This window comes from Pseudophryne corroboree, chromosome 2, assembly GCF_028390025.1.
Source record: "Pseudophryne corroboree isolate aPseCor3 chromosome 2, aPseCor3.hap2, whole genome shotgun sequence".
In the NCBI taxonomy this organism is placed as follows: domain Eukaryota; kingdom Metazoa; phylum Chordata; class Amphibia; order Anura; family Myobatrachidae; genus Pseudophryne; species Pseudophryne corroboree.
Genome location: NC_086445.1, coordinates 236,226,951 through 236,250,098, shown reverse-complemented (window position 1 = coordinate 236,250,098; position 23,148 = coordinate 236,226,951). Strand labels below are relative to the sequence as shown.

The following is a 23,148-nucleotide window of genomic DNA, read 5'->3' as shown; positions in this document are numbered from 1 at the left end:
AATTGTATATACCACCTAACCGTGGTTTTTTTTTCTTTCTTTATACATACATACTAGTTACGAGTATACTATCTCTTTATCAACCAGTCTATATATTAGCAGCAGACACAGTACAGTGCGGTAGTTCACGGCTGTGGCTACCTCTGTGTCGGCACTCGGCAGCCCGTCCATAATTGTATATACCACCTAACCGTGGTTTTTTTTTCTTTCTTTATACATACATACTAGTTACGAGTATACTATCTCTTTATCAACCAGTCTATATTAGCAGCAGACACAGTACAGTGCGGTAGTTCATGGCTGTGGCTACCTCTGTGTCGGCACTCGGCAGCCCGTCCATAATTGTATATACCACCTAACCGTGGTTTTTTTTTCTTTCTTTATACATACATACTAGTTACGAGTATACTATCTCTTTATCAACCAGTCTATATATTAGCAGCAGACACAGTACAGTGCGGTAGTTCACGGCTGTGGCTACCTCTGTGTCGGCACTCGGCAGCCCGTCCATAATTGTATATACCACCTAACCGTGGTTTTTTTTTCTTTCTTTATACATACATACTAGTTACGAGTATACTATCTCTTTATCAACCAGTCTATATATTAGCAGCAGACACAGTACAGTGCGGTAGTTCACGGCTGTGGCTACCTCTGTGTCGGCACTCGGCAGCCCGTCCATAATTGTATATACCACCTAACCGTGGTTTTTTTTTCTTTCTTTATACATACATACTAGTTACGAGTATACTATCTCTTTATCAACCAGTCTATATATTAGCAGCAGACACAGTACAGTGCGGTAGTTCACGGCTGTGGCTACCTCTGTGTCGGCACTCGGCAGCCCGTCCATAATTGTATATACCACCTAACCGTGGTTTTTTTTTCTTTCTTTATACATACATACTAGTTACGAGTATACTATCTCTTTATCAACCAGTCTATATATTAGCAGCAGACACAGTACAGTGCGGTAGTTCACGGCTGTGGCTACCTCTGTGTCGGCACTCGGCAGCCCGTCCATAATTGTATACTAGTATCCAATCCATCCATCTCCATTGTTTACCTGAGGTGCCTTTTAGTTGTGCCTATTAAAATATGGAGAACAAAAATGTTGAGGTTCCAAAATTAGGGAAAGATCAAGATCCACTTCCACCTCGTGCTGAAGCTGCTGCCACTAGTCATGGCCGAGACGATGAAATGCCAGCAACGTCGTCTGCCAAGGCCGATGCCCAATGTCATAGTACAGAGCATGTCAAATCCAAAACACCAAATATCAGTAAAAAAAGGACTCCAAAACCTAAAATAAAATTGTCGGAGGAGAAGCGTAAACTTGCCAATATGCCATTTACCACACGGAGTGGCAAGGAACGGCTGAGGCCCTGGCCTATGTTCATGGCTAGTGGTTCAGCTTCACATGAGGATGGAAGCACTCAGCCTCTCGCTAGAAAAATGAAAAGACTCAAGCTGGCAAAAGCAGCACAGCAAAGAACTGTGCATTCTTCGAAATCCCAAATCCACAAGGAGAGTCCAATTGTGTCGGTTGCGATGCCTGACCTTCCCAACACTGGACGTGAAGAGCATGCGCCTTCCACCATTTGCACGCCCCCTGCAAGTGCTGGAAGGAGCACCCGCAGTCCAGTTCCTGATAGTCAGATTGAAGATGTCAGTGTTGAAGTACACCAGGATGAGGATGATATGGGTGTTGCTGGCGCTGGGGAGGAAATTGACCAGGAGGATTCTGATGGTGAGGTGGTTTGTTTAAGTCAGGCACCCGGGGAGACACCTGTTGTCCGTGGGAGGAATATGGCCGTTGACATGCCAGGTGAAAATACCAAAAAAATCAGCTCTTCGGTGTGGAGGTATTTCACCAGAAATGCGGACAACAGGTGTCAAGCCGTGTGTTCCCTTTGTCAAGCTGTAATAAGTAGGGGTAAGGACGTTAACCACCTCGGAACATCCTCCCTTATACGTCACCTGCAGCGCATTCATAATAAGTCAGTGACAAGTTCAAAAACTTTGGGTGACAGCGGAAGCAGTCCACTGACCAGTAAATCCCTTCCTCTTGTAACCAAGCTCACGCAAACCACCCCACCAACTCCCTCAGTGTCAATTTCCTCCTTCCCCAGGAATGCCAATAGTCCTGCAGGCCATGTCACTGGCAATTCTGACGAGTCCTCTCCTGCCTGGGATTCCTCCAATGCATCCTTGCGTGTAACGCCTACTGCTGCTGGCGCTGCTGTTGTTGCCGCTGGGAGTCGATGGTCATCCCAGAGGGGAAGTCGTAAGCCCACTTGTACTACTTCCAGTAAGCAATTGACTGTTCAACAGTCCTTTGCGAGGAAGATGAAATATCACAGCAGTCATCCTACTGCAAAGCGGATAACTGAGTCCTTGACAACTATGTTGGTGTTAGACGTGCGTCCGGTATCCGCCGTTAGTTCACAGGGAACTAGACAATTTATTGAGGCAGTGTGCCCCCGTTACCAAATACCATCTAGGTTCCACTTCTCTAGGCAGGCGATACCGAGAATGTACACGGACGTCAGAAAAAGACTCACCAGTGTCCTAAAAAATGCAGTTGTACCCAATGTCCACTTAACCACGGACATGTGGACAAGTGGAGCAGGGCAGGGTCAGGACTATATGACTGTGACAGCCCACTGGGTAGATGTATGGACTCCCGCCGCAAGAACAGCAGCGGCGGCACCGGTAGCAGCATCTCGCAAACGCCAACTCTTTCCTAGGCAGGCTACGCTTTGTATCACCGCTTTCCAGAATACGCACATAGCTGAAAACCTCTTACGGCAACTGAGGAAGATCATCGCGGAATGGCTTACCCCAATTGGACTCTCCTGTGGATTTGTGGCATCGGACAACGCCAGCAATATTGTGTGTGCATTAAATATGGGCAAATTCCAGCACGTCCCATGTTTTGCACATACCTTGAATTTGGTGGTGCAGAATTTTTTAAAAAACGACAGGGGCGTGCAAGAGATGCTGTCGGTGGCCAGAAAAATTGCGGGACACTTTCGGCGTACAGGCACCACGTACAGAAGACTGGAGCACCACCAAAAACTACTGAACCTGCCCTGCCATCATCTGAAGCAAGAAGTGGTAACGAGGTGGAATTCAACCCTCTATATGCTTCAGAGGTTGGAGGAGCAGCAAAAGGCCATTCAAGCCTATACAATTGAGCACGATATAGGAGGTGGAATGCACCTGTCTCAAGTGCAGTGGAGAATGATTTCAACGTTGTGCAAGGTTCTGATGCCCTTTGAACTTGCCACACGTGAAGTCAGTTCAGACACTGCCAGCCTGAGTCAGGTCATTCCCCTCATCAGGCTTTTGCAGAAGAAGCTGGAGGCATTGAAGAAGGAGCTAAAAGGGAGCGATTCCGCTAGGCATGTGGGACTTGTGGATGCAGCCCTTAATTCGCTTAACAAGGATTCACGGGTGGTCAATCTGTTGAAATCAGAGCACTACATTTTGGCCACCGTGCTCGATCCTAGATTTAAAGCCTACCTTGGATCTCTCTTTCCGGCAGACACAGGTCTGCTGGGGTTGAAAGACCTGCTGGTGACAAAATTGTCAAGTCAAGCGGAACGCGACCTGTCAACATCTCCTCCTTCACATTCTCCCGCAACTGGGGGTGCGAGGAAAAGGCTCAGAATTCCGAGCCCACCCGCTGGCGGTGATGCAGGGCAGTCTGGAGCGACTGCTGATGATGACATCTGGTCCGGACTGAAGGACCTGACAACGATTACGGACATGTCGTCTACTGTCACTGCATATGATTCTCTCAACATTGATAGAATGGTGGAGGATTATATGAGTGACCGCATCCAAGTAGGCACGTCACACAGTCCGTACTTATACTGGCAGGAAAAAGAGGCAATTTGGAGGCCCTTGCACAAACTGGCTTTATTCTACCTAAGTTGCCCTCCCACAAGTGTGTACTCCGAAAGAGTGTTTAGTGCCGCCGCTCACCTTGTCAGCAATCGGCGTACGAGGTTACATCCAGAAAATGTGGAGAAGATGATGTTCATTAAAATGAATTATAATCAATTCCTCCGCGGAGACATTGACCAGCAGCAATTGCCTCCACAAAGTACACAGGGAGCTGAGATGGTGGATTCCAGTGGGGACGAATTGATAATCTGTGAGGAGGGGGATGTACACGGTGATATATCGGAGGGTGAAGATGAGGTGGACATCTTGCCTCTGTAGAGCCAGTTTGTGCAAGGAGAGATTAATTGCTTCTTTTTTGGGGGGGGTCCAAACCAACCCGTCATATCAGTCACAGTCGTGTGGCAGACCCTGTCACTGAAATGATGGGTTGGTTAAAGTGTGCATGTCCTGTTTTGTTTATACAACATAAGGGTGGGTGGGAGGGCCCAAGGACAATTCCATCTTGCACCTCTTTTTTCTTTTCTTTTTCTTTGCATCATGTGCTGATTGGGGAGGGTTTTTTGGAAGGGACATCCTGCGTGACACTGCAGTGCCACTCCTAGATGGGCCCGGTGTTTGTGTCGGCCACTAGGGTCGCTAATCTTACTCACACAGCTACCTCATTGCGCCTCTTTTTTTCTTTGCGTCATGTGCTGTTTGGGGAGGGTTTTTTGGAAGGGACATCCTGCGTGACACTGCAGTGCCACTCCTAGATGGGCCCGGTGTTTGTGTCGGCCACTAGGGTCGCTAATCTTACTCACACAGCTACCTCATTGCGCCTCTTTTTTTCTTTGCGTCATGTGCTGTTTGGGGAGGGTTTTTTGGAAGGGCCATCCTGCGTGACACTGCAGTGCCACTCCTAGATGGGCCCGGTGTTTGTGTCGGCCACTAGGGTCGCTAATCTTACTCACACAGCTACCTCATTGCGCCTCTTTTTTTCTTTGCGTCATGTGCTGTTTGGGGAGGGTTTTTTGGAAGGGACATCCTGCGTGACACTGCAGTGCCACTCCTAGATGGGCCCGGTGTTTGTGTCGGCCACTAGGGTCGCTTATCTTACTCACACAGCGACCTCGGTGCAAATTTTAGGACTAAAAATAATATTGTGAGGTGTGAGGTATTCAGAATAGACTGAAAATGAGTGTAAATTATGGTTTTTGAGGTTAATAATACTTTGGGATCAAAATGACCCCCAAATTCTATGATTTAAGCTGTTTTTTAGTGTTTTTTGAAAAAAACACCCGAATCCAAAACACACCCGAATCCGACAAAAAAAATTCGGTGAGGTTTTGCCAAAACGCGTTCGAACCCAAAACACGGCCGCGGAACCGAACCCAAAACCAAAACACAAAACCCGAAAAATTTCAGGCGCTCATCTCTACACAAAACCCGAAAAATTTCCGGTGCACATCACTAACACACACACATTTGCTCCTGCATAGCAAGCCTGCAGATTCTAACTATGGCCCTCATTCCGAGTTGATCGGTCGCAAGGCGAATTTAGCAGAGTTACACACGCTAAGCCGCCGCCTACTGGGAGTGAATCTTAGCTTCTTAAAATTGCGACCGATGTATTCGCAATATTGCGATTACTAACTACTTAGCAGTTTCAGAGTAGCTTCAGACTTACTCTGCCTGTGCGATCAGTTCAGTGCTTGTCGTTCCTGGTTGACGTCACAAACACACCCAGCGTTCGCCCAGGCACTCCCACCGTTTCTCCGGCCACTCCTGCGTTTTTTCCGGAAACGGTAGCGTTTTAAGCCACACGCCCCTGAAACGCCGTGTTTCCGCCCAGTAACACCCATTTCCTGTCAATCACATTACGATCGCCGGAGCGAAGAAAAAGCCGTGAGTAAAAATACTTTCTTCATAGTAAAGTTACTTGGCGCAGTCGCAGTGCGAACTTTGCGCATGCGTACTAAGCGGATTTTCACTGCGATGCGATGAAAAAGAACGAGCGAACAACTCGGAATGAGGGCCAATATAAAGCTACTACAAAATCGTTGCAACTAGGCAGATCTATGTAGAGGTCCAGCCACACCCTACATAGATCTGCTCAGTCACTCCCAATGCTGATTATTTCTCTGACAATAAATTTGCAAGTGTCATATCCAGGATTAGAACCCACAACCTATTACACTGGAAGCATGCACCTTACTGATGGCGATATCTGCTCTTGCATAGGAAGTAGGAGAATTCTAACTATATGAAGCTACTTGTAATTGTCAGAGAAATAACTACTTATAGTTAGAATTCTCATGCTTCCTTTATAGGAGCAAATAGCTTCATCAGTAAGGTGTCTGCTTCCAGTATATCTATAATAAAGAGGGTGTGATTTGTAAGGTGTAGTGACTAGTGGGGAAGTCAGCTACGGAAGAGGTACCGGCTGCTGTCAATTAACTTAATTGATTAATGTCGCTGAACACATAGAACAGGAGGAGAGGTGCCCCCCTTCAAAGCAGGAGCCCGGCGGCAGCTGACTCCGTTGCCTCCCAGAGTTCTGCCTCTGCTTTCCTCGTATTCCAGCGTCTCTATGCCCTTGATTAGTTTAGTCGCCCGCCTCTGAACATTTTCTAGCTCCAGGATATCCTTTTTGTAATATGGTGCCATCTTTCATTAGCATCTCTCATTAGCATAAACAAGGTCGCTAGTGATATTGCTAGGTTTGATGTGCAGCACATCAAACCTAGCGATATCGCTAGCGACCGCGGGAGCACACATTTCTGGCATATACACTGCCCAATATATTCCATATTGACTGATATGCCACCTGATCCGGCGAATTGGCCGGCATATTGCTCAGTGTGTACCCAGATTTAAATCAGGCAAAGGCTGAAGCTGGATTCAGGCTTGGAGAACAATAGCAACATATTAGACGCAGCAGACGGCTGAGGTGCTTTGCTGAACAAGAGTCTGAACACTGGAACACTGGAACTAGGCATCTTGACTGACTGCAGCAGAATGTTACTAAACCTCTTAACTAGCTAATAGTTTTTTCCAAAAACAGCTCAGAAATTGTTGTTTTTTAATTATTGAATTGGGTTAAGAACACCTTTTTAAAATATATCCAATCCGGTTTTCTTAAAAAAATAATACCCCCCCCCCCAAAAAAAAATAAATAAATAAAAAATAAATAAATAAAAACCATTGGTTCATACATAGATGGGCAGAACATCAGGTCTTCGATGGTCAGAACATTGCAACTTCATATTTTTCATGTGCCTGCTTCTCTCTGTAGGTCCTCTGTGAGGTCCAGAGGAAAGTTAATGGGATGCTTATTAACATTTCCTCAGCGGCTGCTAATGTCTGCAGCTGCGGGATAAGGGGTGCTGCTGGGCTGGTCAATCTGCAGTGAGGGGAGGGAACCAGGAATCAGGCAGAGAGGGGAGGGAACCAGGAATCATAGGGACCTCTAGTAGCAGCATCTCCAGGAAAATTCTCTTCCTGCAGCCATACAGTGAGCTTTCTGACAGGTCAAATCAGATGTGACCATGTCAGGAAAAGCCCAGCCTGGTGTGGTCGCATCTGATGCAACCACGCCAGACAAGTGGTAAACAGCAGATCCCACAGATGAACAGCTGATGCTGATTATTAACTCACAGGAACAGGAATCAGCTAACTTGCTGAAGTGATATACAGTAACTATTCTACTGACCTGTGAGCTATAGAATGTACACATAGTGGGCTCGACCACCAAGGAAGGGTGAAGGCCCATTTACTCAATCAGCAAGTGTTCTGTGAGGCAAACATTCGCATAATGAATGTTGAAGATGGCTATCCTGGATCATGTCATAAAAGGTGTCAAATCGCTGATTTTTACGTTTTTTATTAAGGTGAAAAATTATAGCCAAAAACTGTTTTCAGTAAATTAAACTCTTTACAGTGTTTTTGGGGTACATAAAAATGTCTCTAAAGTGATTTTTTCCATTTTTTATGCAAGTTTGAAAAAACACTATAAGCTAACATCTGTACGTTCATAAGACCCCTAACCATTCATACAACACCTCCATGTACCTGCCAAACATAATTTAATCTATTATTGAGCACTTTAGAGAAATTGATAAAATTATGCTATTTAAACCCATCAAAGTGCACAATTTTCATACATTTTTATTGATTACAAATTGATGAAAATTGATCTCACTTGATGTTTGGTTTCAGGGGCTAACAACTGAGTTTTCATTTTTAAATGTTAATAAATGTGTGTTTTAGCCTTTCTAAGTACAACATGGATTTAGATCGATTTCCATCTATTTGAAATTGATAAAACAAGAATTGATAAAAATCGATCTTTAGTAAATATGCTCCGAGATCTGTAACTTCACAAGAACATATTTAGCTATTATGTGGAATGCAAAGAGGTAGTTCTATTATATTTTATGCAACATGTATGAACAAGGTAAAAGATCAGTCTTTAAAATGCAGAATCAATGCGTTTCATCCTCAGGTCCAGAAACTGTTTTCAATCTTGGAAAAACTAATACTCATGGAACAACTCTGCATTTTACTAGGAGAAAACCTTGTTATAGGAGAACTACTCTTTGAGAGAGATTCCAGTGTACAAATTCAACTACAGTAAGAGTTAAGAGTATGAGGAGAGCTGTTGAACTTTGAAGAAGAGGCACATTTATAGAGCACATCTGAATCCATGCAGTTTGGTAGACAGACAGACAGAGTTCCAGAGGAAGCACAGGTGTAGTGGGAGGAGGTAATCAGTGCAGAGACAAGGTGACAATCAGAGAAAAAGTGGAGTAAGAGGTAGTGTGGACTGAGATGAGGTCAGTGATGTAGCTGGGGAAGAGCGATTGAGAGCTGTGATAATGAGGGTGAGTAACTTTTATGGGATTCCGAAAACGGAAAAGAAGCCAATAAAGGAGTTGATGAACAGGAGTATTTAATACAGAGCAAGAAGCTAGGAGGTAAGATGAACAGCTGCACAGATGATAGATTTATTAGTGAAGTGGTGGAAGAGAGGAAGGCCAGAGAGTAGGAGGTTGAGGTAGTCCAAGTGAGAGAAGACAAGGGCATGAATAAAACATTTGGTAGCCTCCTAGATTAGGAAGGGTCTGACCTTGGAGTAATTGTAGAAGAGAAATGTGGAGATTAGTGGAGAGGCAGGAGTCAAGGATTAGACCCAGGCTGCAGACTTGATTTACAGGAGAAAATATAATGTTAACAACAGTACGTATCTCTGCATTCAGACTGCCCCTATCAGTATACTTGGTTTCATAGCCATCATCATCATCATCATCATCATCATCAGTATGCACTTCCATCAGCCCTATCTCTGGTTCAAAAGATCCATACAGGCATAACTACGCATATGCACAATTCTTCATAGCCCACAATTTCTGTTGCCCTCACTAAACTTTGTCTACGCATGAATGACCTGTTCCCACCCATGTTTGCTCCTTCAGTAGTAAATTTTGGTAGCACAGTAAAGTCCTTTATTAGTTCAAAGTGTTTCTTACTGGTAGGTCTCACTGGTAGGTCACAGATAATGTTTCAGGAGTATGCTCTGCTGCACCAGAGACATGTGGAAGTCCACATTGCTATATCCTACCCTCCATGCTATTTGCAATATACTTTTAATGGTACCACTTGTGAAATAATCAGTTGTTTTGGCTTGTATTTCCATTGTTATGCAGTGGACACTCAACTGTACCTGTTCTTTACTCCTTGTACTAAGACACCTACTGTATATTAGTTCTCAGTTGCGGTCTAACTGAACTCCAGGAATGGAGTGCCAGTTGCAAATGCCTAAAGTTGAAGCCTAATAAAACTAATAATCGTGTGATAGGAGCTAACATTCAAAGGACAAGACTGCATCTGGATCAATTGTCTGGGCTTAAGCTTGTTCTTTGCTGCCAATCTCTGATCCTGTACAAAATCTTGCTGTTGACCTTGATTGTGACCTAACACTTGAATATCAGGTGACAGCCATGATCAAATATTCATTCTTTCATCTGAGGAACACAGCCAGATGAAGGACTCCTAACAATTTCTAGTAACACCAATACTTAATTTGGTGCCAGAGCTTTTATCTGCGTAGATCCTACTTTATGAAATCCACCTTACACACTCTTAGAGGTCTCTTGTCTAGAAATGTTTAAAAACAGTCTCAATACATACAACGTACTGGGATCAATGCCTTCCCTAGCTGCATTATTGAAGTGCTTAATCAATGACTTCTTATAGCTAGAAATAAGGAAATCAGAGCAGGATAGGAGCCAAATGTCAGGACCCGAGGGGACTGTAGTACCCAGAATCACTGAGGCCAAGACCAGAATATTTAACCACAATGGAATAAGGGGACAATCCCACCATATGTGAATTAGTGTACCTGCTTCTCCACGGCACCTCCAGCTGAGAGGGGATACTCTGGGACATTTTGTGTAGGACATTAGGAAAGTAATACCGCCTGGTCATCACCTTGTATTGTGTTTCCAAGACCTCAATGCTACAGGAGCAAACATTAATTGCTTGATAAATTTTCTTCAAATTTACTTGAATGCCCCTGGGCATGAGATTCTGGTCCCACTTTTCTATACAGGGGGGATTTCAAGATGAACAAGCTACTTAGTCAAATTTTACAGATACCTGAGGATGTGTGAAATGGGTTAGTTGTGTGGGAGCATATAGAGTAGATTCAAAACGTGTCAGTTCGTTAGCAAAAGTTACATAATCGTTCCCCCTTAAGGGAGTGGACCCACTGACATTTTAATTATTCATTTATGTGGCCTTTTACATATGAATCACATGGCTCTGATGCTATAGATCATCATTCCTAATGTTACCACAATTAATGGGATTTTTACTTGCATACCAATGAGATACTGTAGCATTTTTTTTAAAACATCACTTATTTCATGTTTTTGCTGTGTTTCACTTAGAACATGTGTTTAATTTGTGCTTTTATTAGCATAAAAAAGCATGCAAAATGACAGAGGGTTTATAGCTAAAGACACATACAAGCAAGAAAAATCTTAAAGCACTTTGAGAGTGCATACAAAAGATGTAAGAATAAATTTAGAACGGCATGCCTACTCACCGTAGACTGTCCGAAAATGATTCTACTCCATATTTGGCCAAAGAGTATCCTCCACTGCAGATGGCTACTCTTCCAGCCACACTGGATACATTAATAACCCGTCCTCTCGCTTTCCGAATCAGCGGCAGGAGACTAAGTGACACTTCAATAACCCCTAACAGATTTACATTCAAAACCTTCAGGAAATCATCTTTAGTCAGCCATTCATTGTTGCAGCTAGGGATTCCAATACCTGCATTGTTCACCAGTCCCCAAAGACCTGGAAATAAAAAGGGGAAACCATTGTTTTGAAAATTAAAGTCATCATGAAGTTAGGGACAAACGCAAGATTTCTTGAGGGGGACTTCCATGCCATACTACCTGAGTGGGAATGCACATCATTTAAGGGCTGTAACTATCATTTTAGGGGAAGCGTTCAGCTTCCCAGCTGTCATGATGTTGGCGGTCATGTAATCGACGCCGGAATCCCGACACCACTCAGGAGAATGGCACTGGATCACTGACAGCTGACATCCCAAAGGGAGTATCAGGGTTAGAGTTAGGGCCCGGGAAGGCACTGAGGGGGTTAGGGTTAGGCACTAGGGGGGTGGTTAGCCCTAGCTGCCACCCCCAAGGGTTAGCCATAGCCCCAGGTTTTAGGGTTATCCAGGCTTGAGCACAGGTGACTTAATTAGTACTTCAGTTATTTTGATTTACCCATCTGTACTGAAGCCTGGATATCACTATTATTTATTTATTAACAGTTTCTTATATAATGCAGCAAATTCCATTGCACTTTACAATTGGAAAGAGTGATAACATAAAACAAAACAACTGCAAACAATAGTGAAAAAACAATAATGTGTTATAACCACTTTACCCCTATGTGATGTCATACATTGTAATAATAAGGTGGACCTACAGGAACGATTCAAAGAGCGGATCCACAGGGAAGGCTTGTTTTAGGAAGTGCTCCCTGTGCATCAGCCCGCTGTTATCTCACAGCCTGGTGCAGCTCTCCAGGTATTGGTGGTAGGAACCAGGGGTGGGCACCGCTCTCTGAAAGGGCCCAGGACACCAGTCCCCACAGTCCCCCCCTGAATGCTGCCCTGGCTCTGGCCATTGGCATACCCTCCAACTGTACCTTTCTGGCAGGTACAGTACCTTTTTTTATGGTCTGTACCTGCCAAAAAAGGCTTTGTACTGATTTTTGACTATCTAAATTGACATTGAAAGTATAGGAAAGGGGGCGTGGCCACACACCCTTTACCCATGGCCGCGTCCCCTTTCCTAATTTGTACCGGTTTTCATGTCTAAAATGTTGGAGGGTATGCATTGGGTCGTTCCTGAAAACACTCTAATCAAAAAAATCTTTGTTTATTTGGGATTTGTACATAAAGTTCCACCAAACTGCATGATTGTGTGGGGCAAAGTAGATAGTAATTATAGAGGAGCACAAGTCTGAATAATCTAATGGGAGTTGAAACAGAGTTGAAATGAAAAGAGTACAACTGGAGTTAACATAGCGATGATGTTCCTTGTTAGCAACCAGTTTCAAAATGGCATTATTTCAAAGTCATTGGTGCATTACCTTCATAATTTATCACTTCCTATTACTTACAAGGCTTTGCTTTGTACACCTCATGTCACCAGTCACTGGAGTTTGGGATTGGTAAGCAAATACAGTTTAACCCAGTGGTTCCCAAACTTTTTTTAATCATGGCGCCATAGAGTATCAGAATTTTTTCACGGCACCCATAGGCCAAAATTGTCTTTGACAATTTTAGAAAACAATAAGTAAATGATGTTTATGTGTCATCCTTAGTTTCTTTAGTGTGTTGCGGGACAATATTTGCTTCTGTTTGTCCTCATATTTTATAATTGGCAGCCACAAGCACTGGTTTTGTCTAGTACTTTGATCAAAAATAGTTTGAATTGGTCCTGGACCACTAATCCAAGGCACCCCTGCTAGTGTCCTTAGGCACCCAGTTTGGGAACCACTGGTTTAACCAAATACCTTCTAGCTGTCCTGATTTAGGTGCTATAGTCCAGCCTTACTGCCAGTTGGAACCTTTCTCTTGACTGCCTGGAATTTGGGAGGCATGCTACTTATCATTGCTGTGCCTGGTAATTGACAGTTCTTTATAGAAGAGAAGGAGTGGGGTGACCTAGTACTTCATAAGAGCATGAAATGTCCCACAGTGAGCATGGCCACTTTTGCATGCGTGACAATGCTTTGTAGTGGCGCAAGACCTTCATCTCAGTTTGTGCCAGGACGGTTGCAGAATAAGGTAAATTAGTACCCGTTGTCAAGGTAGATTCCAATGCCTGGAGTGCTGAGGTAACAGGATAAGTACCAGCAGGTAGAAATAGAGCAGGATAATAAAGAGCTAGAAACAGGTACAGACAAGGAGAATCCAAAAGGAGTTGCAAGAATTTAGCAATTTCACAATACCAGATATGTTGGAGAGGTTTTCAGAGTTTGCAAACACAAGGCAGAAAGACTTATAATACCCAAGCACAGGTGATTGGGATTAATCCACTTAAACAGTCTGAGGTTAAGGCACCGCATGATGATGTCAGTGACAGAGGTTTTAAAAGTCCATTGCTATTGATATGTGTCATAATGTTAAGGACCAGGACCAGGTACGTGGATGGATGATCCTCTGTAAGCAGGTACAGGCAGTGGCAGCAAATAACCATGACCCATAGGGATGCGGTCAAAATACCAGCAGTCGGGATCCCAACAGACAGTTGACCGACACATCCCATAGGTAAGTACAAGGATTGGGGTTTGGAACTAGGGGAAGAGATAGGGTGAGGTTGCGGAGGTGGGGAAGGTTAGGGTTAGATTGCAGGGGTGGGGTAGGTTAGGGTTTGGCTGTGGAAGGAGACGGTTAGGGGTAGACTAAAATTACTTACTAGGATGTGTTGGGATTCTTACCGTCGGGATCCTGCTATCGGTCTCCTAAAAGAATACCGACTGCCGGTATTTTGCACCCAATTTGATCCAAATTGGTGAGCAGGCCACTGGAAACGACTTGGACTTACTGGACAACTGTAACAGTATGGCCGCTTAGCAGAACATAATGTTGTTTGTGACATGAAACAACTTTGTGTTGTATGTAATAAACTGTAATTAAATGAGTTGCAAATTATTTTCTACACTGATTTGATGTAGAATTCTCACCTATTATTAATATGTTAGTATTGACTTTACTATTTTTGTGAGCCTGTTTACTAGACTTGGTGGTATGTGACGTTAACATCTATCATCGATATCACCATTAGGATGCTCACTGATTCTTCTGTACTGTTTGATAAAATAGTGGCAATTGTAATATCTTTGCTTTACAGAATTTTTTCCCCTTCAAAATATTTAAGTAACTCCTTCTAAAACTTAATTGGCACAAATGGAGCACAGTTCTTCAGGGCAAATACTGCAATCTGGTACTGTAGCTGCCATTCTGAATGCAGTTTATCATGCAGTAATAATTTCACCCAAACCATTGTAACACATACTCCCCAGAGTGTTCAATACACTGAGAAACAGATGCCCGATCACACTATTCGTCTAAAGCAGTGGTTCTCAAATTCGGTCCTCAGGACCCCACACGTTTCACGTTTTCCATGTCATCCAGCAGCTGCACTGTGTATCACCAACTGTCACATTTTAAAAATCTACAGGTGACCTGCAAAACATAAACTGTGTGGGGTCCTGAGGACCGAGTTTGAAAACCTGTGGTCTAAAGCTTGTGTGTATTAGCATACCTCAAGTAGATTCTTACAGCAATCTATCTTTGTTTAGTTTGGTTGAGATTTTGTACAAGCTTGCCAGGAGCCTTTGGGGTCTATGCACTAAGCTCTTAATTGTCATTTTTCAAACACAGCCTGTAACATGGCAGGTAGGAGCTGATTGGCTCTCTCCAGTTTTTATCTTTCTCCAAATTTGATACATCTCCACCATTAAAAGATAAAATAATAAATGTACTTCTGACCTTTATCTTTGACAATGGTAGCAACCCACTTGGCAGCAGAGCTCACACTTTTGCTGTCAGTAACATCCAGTATTACAGTCTGCAGCCTGCTGGAGGTCTCCTTCTTCAGGTTCTCAGCTCCTTTCTCTGTCAGACAAGCAGCCAGAACCCTCATTCCACGTCTGTCCAGCTGCTTCGCCAACAGGTTCCCAAAACCAGTGTCACATCCGGTAATGAAGACATATTTATCTGAGAGATTCTCCAGTATCTGACTCTGTCTGTACCATCTGTACAGGAATATCAAACCCAACAGCGCCAGCACAGGGAGCCACATAACCACAACAGAATTTGATCACTGTGGTAGACAGGTAATGACATAGCTCTCATCAGTGCCGTAACTAGGCATTTTAGCGCTGTGTGCAAGAAATGACATTGGCGCCCCCCATGCAAGATAGGGGCAGTGTGCGCCGCAGGCGCGCAAAAAATATATAGGGGCGTGGCTTCATGGGGAAGGGGCGTGGCCACAAAATAATAGCAATTCATACTACGGTGCACAGTAGTCTCCATTATTCAAATTACGCTGCACAGTAGCGCCACTACACCAGGTAGAGCCCCTTTTATACATTACAGCAGACAGCGTCCCCCTTTTTACACATTACAGCAGACAGTCCCCCTTTTTACACATTGCGGCAGCCAGTCCACCTGTTTTACACATTGCGGCAGCCAGGCCCCCTTTTTACACATTGCAGCAGCCAGGACCCCTTTTTACACATTGCAGCAGCCAGGACCCCTTTTTACACATTGCGGCAGCCAGGACCCCTTTTTACACATTGCGGCAGCCAGGCCCCCTTTTTACACATTGCAGCAGCCAGGACCCCTTTTTACACATTGCGGCAGCCATGCCCCCTTTTTACACATTGCGGCAGCCAGGCCCCCTTTTTACACATTGCAGCAGCCAGGCCCCCTTTTTACACATTGCGGCAGCCAGTCCCCCTTTTTACACATTGCGGCAGCCAGGCCCCCTTTTTACACTTTGCGGCAGCCAGGCCCCCTTTTTACACATTGCGGCAGCCAGGCCCCCTTTTTACACATTATGGCAGACGGTGTCCCAGAGAGAGAGAGAGAGAGAGAGAGAGAGAGAGAGAGAGAGATACATACTTACCTTCTCCCCGCTGATAGGCTCCTCGTGCTGGCATCTCCCTTGGTGCAGGCAGGTGAGAAGGAGGAGGAGGGAGGGGGACTGGAGCCGCAGCAGCGCTATGTCATTGGTAGTAAGCGCCGCTGCAGCAGCCCCCTCTCCTTCCGTATTGGCTGCCCGGCGCTGCTGTGGATGCTGGGATGGAGGAACCGCATCCCAGCATCCACAGCAGTGCCGGGCAGCCTATACGGAAGGAGAGGGGGCTGCTGCAGCGGCGCTTACTACCAATGACATAGCGCTGCTGCGGCTCCCTGCTCCCCCTCCCTCCTCCTCCTTCTCACCTGCCCGGCGCTAGCCTGTAGCTCTCCTCCCTGCACAGCGCAGCTGCGGCGCACGGCGCAGATTTAGAGGCGGCATGTAATGAGTCAATTTCACTCATTATATGCCGCTGGCCGTGCGCCCTCAGGGCAACTGCGCTGTGTGCCAAGCCCACTTGGCACACACGTAGTTACGGCCCTGGCTCTCATAAACATAAATTCTCCATTGGTGCTCAGAAGAAAAATAAGTACAACATACAACTCTATGGTGTTTTCTCCTTTTAATATTTCAGATGTTTTCGATGTTTGTGGGTTACAACAATTAATTATGACATCATTCCAGTATACAGTAAATAACATGACAAACACTTCCCAGGGTAATGGTTTCTATAACAGATTGGTTCCTCGTTTTTACCTTATATTTGCAGTAAAATGGACCCACAAGAGGTTTTCAAGTACATTTTCTACATTCACTGTCATCTATAAAGAATCCTTGTCATAACCAACTTTGCAGACTTTTATCCAGACCACCTACTAAAGAACATGCCAGTGGCCTACTGTGCAGACCACACAGTCACAGCTATATGGTAATGTAATGTCAACATAAACATATCAACACGTATACTTACCTTATAGTAGTCAGAATAATTGTTTTGTGAAAATCAAAGCAATTGTTGCAGTACTGAAAAAATGTAGACTTTGTACAGCTCATTACTATGCTTTGGTACTATAAATACACCTTGGTCTACCTTTGTAAATAGCAATATGTAGGCGTGGAAAATTGAAAAATGTACTTTGAGTAGAGTCAGAGGTCTCACCATACATTGGAAGAATGTAATAAATCGGGACAGAGGGTGTGGTTTGCTGCATGCTGAGGACACTTCACACTCAGGGGCAAACTCTGCTGGTGCACGCAGCTGTATGCAGCAGCAGAAAACCCCTCAAAAACCTGCAGGACAGATCCCAAAAGCGAGATCTTCACTCTGCAAGTTCATGTATCAGAGGTCAGGTGTACTAAGCCTTGGAGAGTGAAAAAGTGGAAAGAGATAAAGTACCAACCAATCAGTTCATGTCATTTCTCAAATACCGCCTGTAACATGGCAGTTAGGAGCTGATTGGCTGTTACTTTGTGGTCTATGTGCTAAACCTTGGAGAGAGATATAATGGAGGGAGATAAAGTACCAACCAATCAGCTCCTAATTGTCATTTTTCATACACAGCCTGTAACATGGCAGATAGGAGCTGATTGGTTGGTACTATGGGGGATATTTAATAAACACAATTATCTAAAAAATAATATAAAAAAAAGAGATAAATATCTCTTTTCCAGTGGCAGATGCAGGACAGTCCAAAATTCTAATAGGGGAGCCATACCAACTGCCACCCCAAACACTGCCAAACATCGCCATATGGGACTGACTGGCAGTTGGTGTGACTTCCCTATTTGAATTTTGGACTGCCCTATTTATTAAATATCTCCCTTTTTCTCTCTCCTAGGGGCCTATTTATTAACATTATTTTTACTAAAATAATGTGAAAAATTATTTAAGTATCACTCAAATGTATTAAAGGGCATTTGGAGCAGTTTTCATGAAATGCTCCAAATGTGATGCTGCAAAGCAGAAGTGCACTTTACAGCACCAGGGGTCACAGCACAGAGGAAGGACCCGGCGCCCGGCAGCCTCCTGGAGCAGCGAACACCGGCTCCTGGACTGGTAAGTATAAAATCTGGGGGAGGAGGGGTTTGCGGCGGTGGGGGTAGTAGCGATGGGGGGGATCCCGGCGGTGTGCATGCTCAGCAGGATATCGGGGTATTTTTTATGAAAAAATGTGTCACACTAATAAGGATCTAATAATTAAACACCTGAATATGTTTTAACCATTAGAATTTCAGAAAATAGATCAATCCACCTGAGCTGGTTTAGGATGACCAATTGTTAGGAGAAAGTCCAAGAGTACTGTAGGAAAGAGGTAAGAAGAGGAGTTTGGTGACCCAGCCTGCGGAGAGGCTTCGCAGTCTATCCCTGCATGCGATAATTGATACATCCATGCGATGTACTCAATAATTGCAGTGCGAGTCTCGTCGAGTTGATCACCTGTCATCCGCATCATCAGATGCAGATGGTGATAAATAGACCTCCAAGTCTTAAAACATAGATTAATCTCTGTCCACTCCATCACTCTCCAAGGCTTAGTGTAGCATCTTGGAAAACTGTGTGTGGTCCTTTAAACATGGAAATCACAGTATTTGCAACCTGGAGAGTGTTTTGCTGCTACAGCAGTGGTTAAAGTATGGACCAGAGACAGGTCACTGTACTGGTGAGGTGGCAAGAGCTGATTCAACAGAGAGACTAAGAGCAAATGGAGCCTTGTGGGAAGAAGAAGGAGGAGTTGGAGAGAAGCCATTGAAGGAGCTGGATGTGTTATGAGGAGGGGAGCGGGAGAAGCTGAAACGGAGCCAACCGAGTGGTCATGCAGGGTGGTGGAGAGCAGAGCTGTAGAGGTAGAGCAGTGTGTGCTTCCGTGAGTGCAGAGAACCATGAAAGCGAGCGTGAGATATGGACACACCTGGCCATAGTAGGTGGATCCCCGTTTTTTGCCAAAAATTGTGCTAAGAACTTTAAATTCACTCCATGTTAAATTGTAGAGTTTATTATAATTGTTCTGATTACGAGTGTTCTGCTTTTTCTGTTTTTTTTTTCTGTGTGGCACTACAAGTCTCAGCAAGGTAGTGTTAGGCGCCGGGGTCCGCTCGTCGGTGCGGCCCGGCGCCTAGCAACCAGGGACGCCGTGCGCGTACAGCCGCCGGCTCCCTGGCAACGCTAGACGCCGGGCGCACGGAGCCGCTCAGACCCTAGCAACGGGGACGCCACGTTCGGGCCGCGTTCCCCGTTGCTGGGTCTTTTCTAATTGTATAATGGTGTGCTGGCCGTGCAGCATGCAAGCTGCACGGCATTACTTGTGATTACCCAGTCTGGCTCCTGATTGGGGAGCTCACAGTTATAAGCACCCTTTGGACTTCTCACAGACGCCGGTGATAGCTTCCTGTTTGCCTGTGTTGGTTACAGAGAGTTTCCAGTCCTGCTCAATCCGGTTGTTGCTGTCCTCAGTGATCCTGTACTCGGAAATTGTCATCTGTTCCTGGAGTCTGACCGAGCACCTTTAACATCCTGTGGTGTTCGTGAGTCGCGGCGTAGCCGTGTGTTGCGGCTTGACCGCTTACTGTTTATTATTTTGTATCTTTGTGTTCTGGAGCTTTTGCGGAGGATTCCGCTCCCCCTGATCCACTCTGGTATCCAGCGGTGCTGGATAGGAGTTACGGATCAGTGGATCTTTGGTTGTCCTTTTCCCTGGCGGCTAGTCCGCACATACTTTTTGGTTTAGTTAGTTAGCTTGTAACCCCTGGCCTGGTTGCTTAGTCAGAGGGCCCCTTGTTATCACCCTGTCTCGGATTTCCCTTTGTCTCCCATTAAGACCTGAGGGGGCATCGGGGTTGGGCAGACATAATCCGCCCTTCGAACGCGGCTGCCATGGGCTCAAGCAACCATAGTCTCGCAGGGGATTTCTGATAACACGGGCGAGACAACGGAGTTAGGGCGCCAGGGGTTACTAGGCTCTCCTGCTCCCACAACCAGTATATCTTTCCAGTACTCAGACCTCTGCCATAAGATCTCCTCTGGTCTGGAGTACGGGAATCATAACATTATCACCGGCCAGACTAAATTTAAAATTAAACAGGAGTTAATTTTTTCCCTTGTTCAGTTGGGAGATTTGTCGGCCTCATGAATCCCACCGGTGTCGGGCCAAATCCTGGCCAGCTTCTAGTTAGCCAGATTCAAGAGCTTACTCAGATGGTTCAGGATCTGTCTCTTCGGGTGAGGTCACAGGAAGATCTGTTACGGACTTCCCCGAGGGTCATTCCTGAACCAAAAATGCATCTGCCTGACCGTTTTTCTGGGGATAGAAAACAGTTTTTTAATTTTAAAGAGTCTTGTAAACTTTATTTTCGTTTGAGACCAGTCTCCTCAGGTACGGAGGCTCAGCGGGTTGGAATTATTATTTCTCTGCTTCAGGGGGATCCTCAGACCTGGGCTTTTGGTTTAAAGACAGACGATCCGGCTTTATTTTCTGTAGACGCCTTTCTAAAGTCTTTAGGGCTATTGTATGATGACCCTGATAGAGAGGCATCCGCCGAGAGTCAGTTGCGTGCTCTCAGACAGGGTAGGAATCCCGCAGAGATTTATTGTACGGAGTTTCGCCGTTGGTCGAACGACTGTGGATGGAATGACCCAGCCCTGCGCAGTCAGTTTCGCCTCGGCTTATCTGAGTCTATAAAAGACAGTCTCCTTCAGTATCCCGCTCCTGAGACTCTCGATAAACTCATGGAGCTCTCTATTAAGATTGATCGTCGGCTCAGAGAGCGGAGGGCTGAAAAAGGAGCATCTGTCGGGTCAACTCCTTGTGTTTTTTCCATCCCTGTGGACATAGAGGAGCCTATGCAGATAGGTCTCTCCAAACTGTCTTCTGAAGAAAGAACCAGAAGGCAAAATTCTGGTCTTTGTTTATACTGTGGAGGTAAGGGACATTTTGCCGTAGTTGTCCGAACAAGTCGGGAAACGTCTCGACCAAGTGAATTGTGAGGGGGTTCACTTTGGTCTGCAGCTTATCTCCTCAAATAATTCACTGTTAGTCCCAACTAAAGTTTCCTTTGGCAGCCTCTGTTCCTCGGTCTCTGTTTTTGTGGACAGTGGAGCTGCAGGGAACTTTATGGATTTGACATGGGCCAAGACCTTAGGTATTCCTCAGTTAGCCTTGGGTAGGTGTATCACCATGCATGGTTTAGATGGGAGTCCCTTGTCCAATGGGGTTATTTCTCTCTGTACACCTCCTGTTCTACTCTCGGTAGGAGCTCTGCATTCTGAAAAAATTGAGTTTTTCCTCACCCATTGCCCAGCAGTTCCAGTGGTTCTGGGTCACCCTTGGCTGGCCTTTCATAATCCCATCATTGATTGGCAGTCGGGGGAGATCTCACAATGGGGTACCATCTGTAATAAGGAATGTATTACGCTTCCCATCAGAATAGCTGCTGCCATTCCCGCACCCATTCCTGTGGAATACCAGGATTTTGTTGATGTTTTTTCCAAGGGCAATGCGGATATTCTGCCTCCCCATAGGCCTTATGATTGTGCTATTGAGCTAATTCCTGGTGCCACTTTGCCTAAGGGAAGGTTATATGCATTGTCCGGACCTGAAACTGTGGCCATGAATGAGTATGTTAAAGAAAGCCTAGGGAAAGGATTTATCAGGCCATCTAAATCCCCTTTAAGTGCAGGCTTCTTCTTCGTAGAGAAGAAGGATGGTTCACTCAGACCCTGCATTGACTTTAGAGCCTTGAATAAAATCTCAGTAAAAAATACTTACCCTCTGCCACTGATCTCTGTCCTCTTTGATCAGCTACGTTCGGCTGTGATTTTTTCTAAGATTGACCTGAGAGGAGCATATAACCTCATCAGAATCAAGTCAGGGGATGAGTGGAAAACGGCATTCAGTACTCAGTCAGGCCACTATAAGTATCTGGTTATGCCATTCGGCCTGTCTAACGCTCCGGCAGTTTTCCAGGATCTCATTAACGATGTGCTCCGTGAATTTCTTGGAAAATTCGTTGTAGTCTACTTAGACGATATTTTGATTTATTCTGACTCTGTAGAACAACATGTTACCCAGGTGCGTCAGGTTCTAAAAAAATTACGTGAAAATCACCTATATGCCAAGCTGGAGAAGTGTGAATTTCATGTCACGGAGGTATCCTTTTTAGGATACATTATTTCCCCTCGGGGATTCCGTATGGAACCAAAGAAGCTCCAAGCCATCCTTAGTTGGGCGCAACCCACCAACTTAAAAGCAATTCAGCGCTTTTTAGGGTTTGCGAACTACTATAGAAGATTTATTCACTCTCTCTGACCTAGTTGCTCCCATTGTGGCACTGACTAAGAAGGGAGCGGATCCTACCAATTGGTCACGTGAAGCCGAGCTATCTTTTCAGGCCTTGAAACAAGCCTTTGTCTCAGCCCCTGTCCTCAGACACCCCAACCCAGAATTGCCTTTCATTGTTGAGGTTGATGCCTCAGAGGTTGGAGTAGGGGCTATCCTATCTCAGAAGGATCCGGATTCCCTTGAATTACACCCTTGTGCCTTTATGTCCAGAAAATTCTCTTCTGCTGAATCCAACTACGATGTTGGTAACCGGGAATTGCTGGCTATTAAATGGGCTTTCGAGGAGTGGAGGCATTGGCTTGAGGGAGCGACTCATATCATTTCAGTTTTGACTGATCACAAAAATCTTCAATACATTGAATCAGCTAAACGACTGAATGCCCGGCAGGCTCGATGGGCTTTATTTTTTACTCGTTTCAAGTTCATTATCACCTTCAGGCCAGGTTCCAAGAATACCAAGGCAGATGCCCTGTCACGCAGTTTTCTTCCAGTTCAAGACAACAGTCCTGTTACTCCCATACTTCCGTCTTCAGTCATTCGGGCAGGCCTCACACAGGATTTATTTACCCAGTTAAAGCTGCTTCAACATCAGGCTCCTGGAAATACTCCTGCTGGTCGTCTTTTTGTCCCTGAGTTTTTGAGAGCAACTGTTTTGACGGAGTTTCATGATAGCAAAGTTGCCGGGCATCCGGGAATCGCTAAGACTTTGGAATTAGTCTCCCGCTCAGTATGGTGGCCTGGTCT

At 45.1% G+C, this 23,148-nt stretch overlaps 1 protein-coding gene across 2 annotated transcripts in view; it reads right to left on the bottom strand.

Moving 5' to 3' along the window:
• The window catches only part of LOC135011722 (retinol dehydrogenase 7-like), a 94,924-nt gene extending 79,635 nt beyond the window's left edge, over nt 1-15,289 (bottom strand). For both annotated transcript variants that reach the window (XM_063952484.1, XM_063952483.1), the window contains exons 1-2: nt 14,977-15,289; nt 11,000-11,258 (exon numbers count right to left, since the gene is read on the bottom strand). In XM_063952484.1, coding sequence (XP_063808554.1) covers nt 11,000-11,258; nt 14,977-15,289 — 572 coding nt within the window. The remainder of the gene's footprint in view (nt 1-10,999; nt 11,259-14,976) is intronic.
• Nucleotides 15,290-23,148: the final 7,859 nt, after the last annotated feature.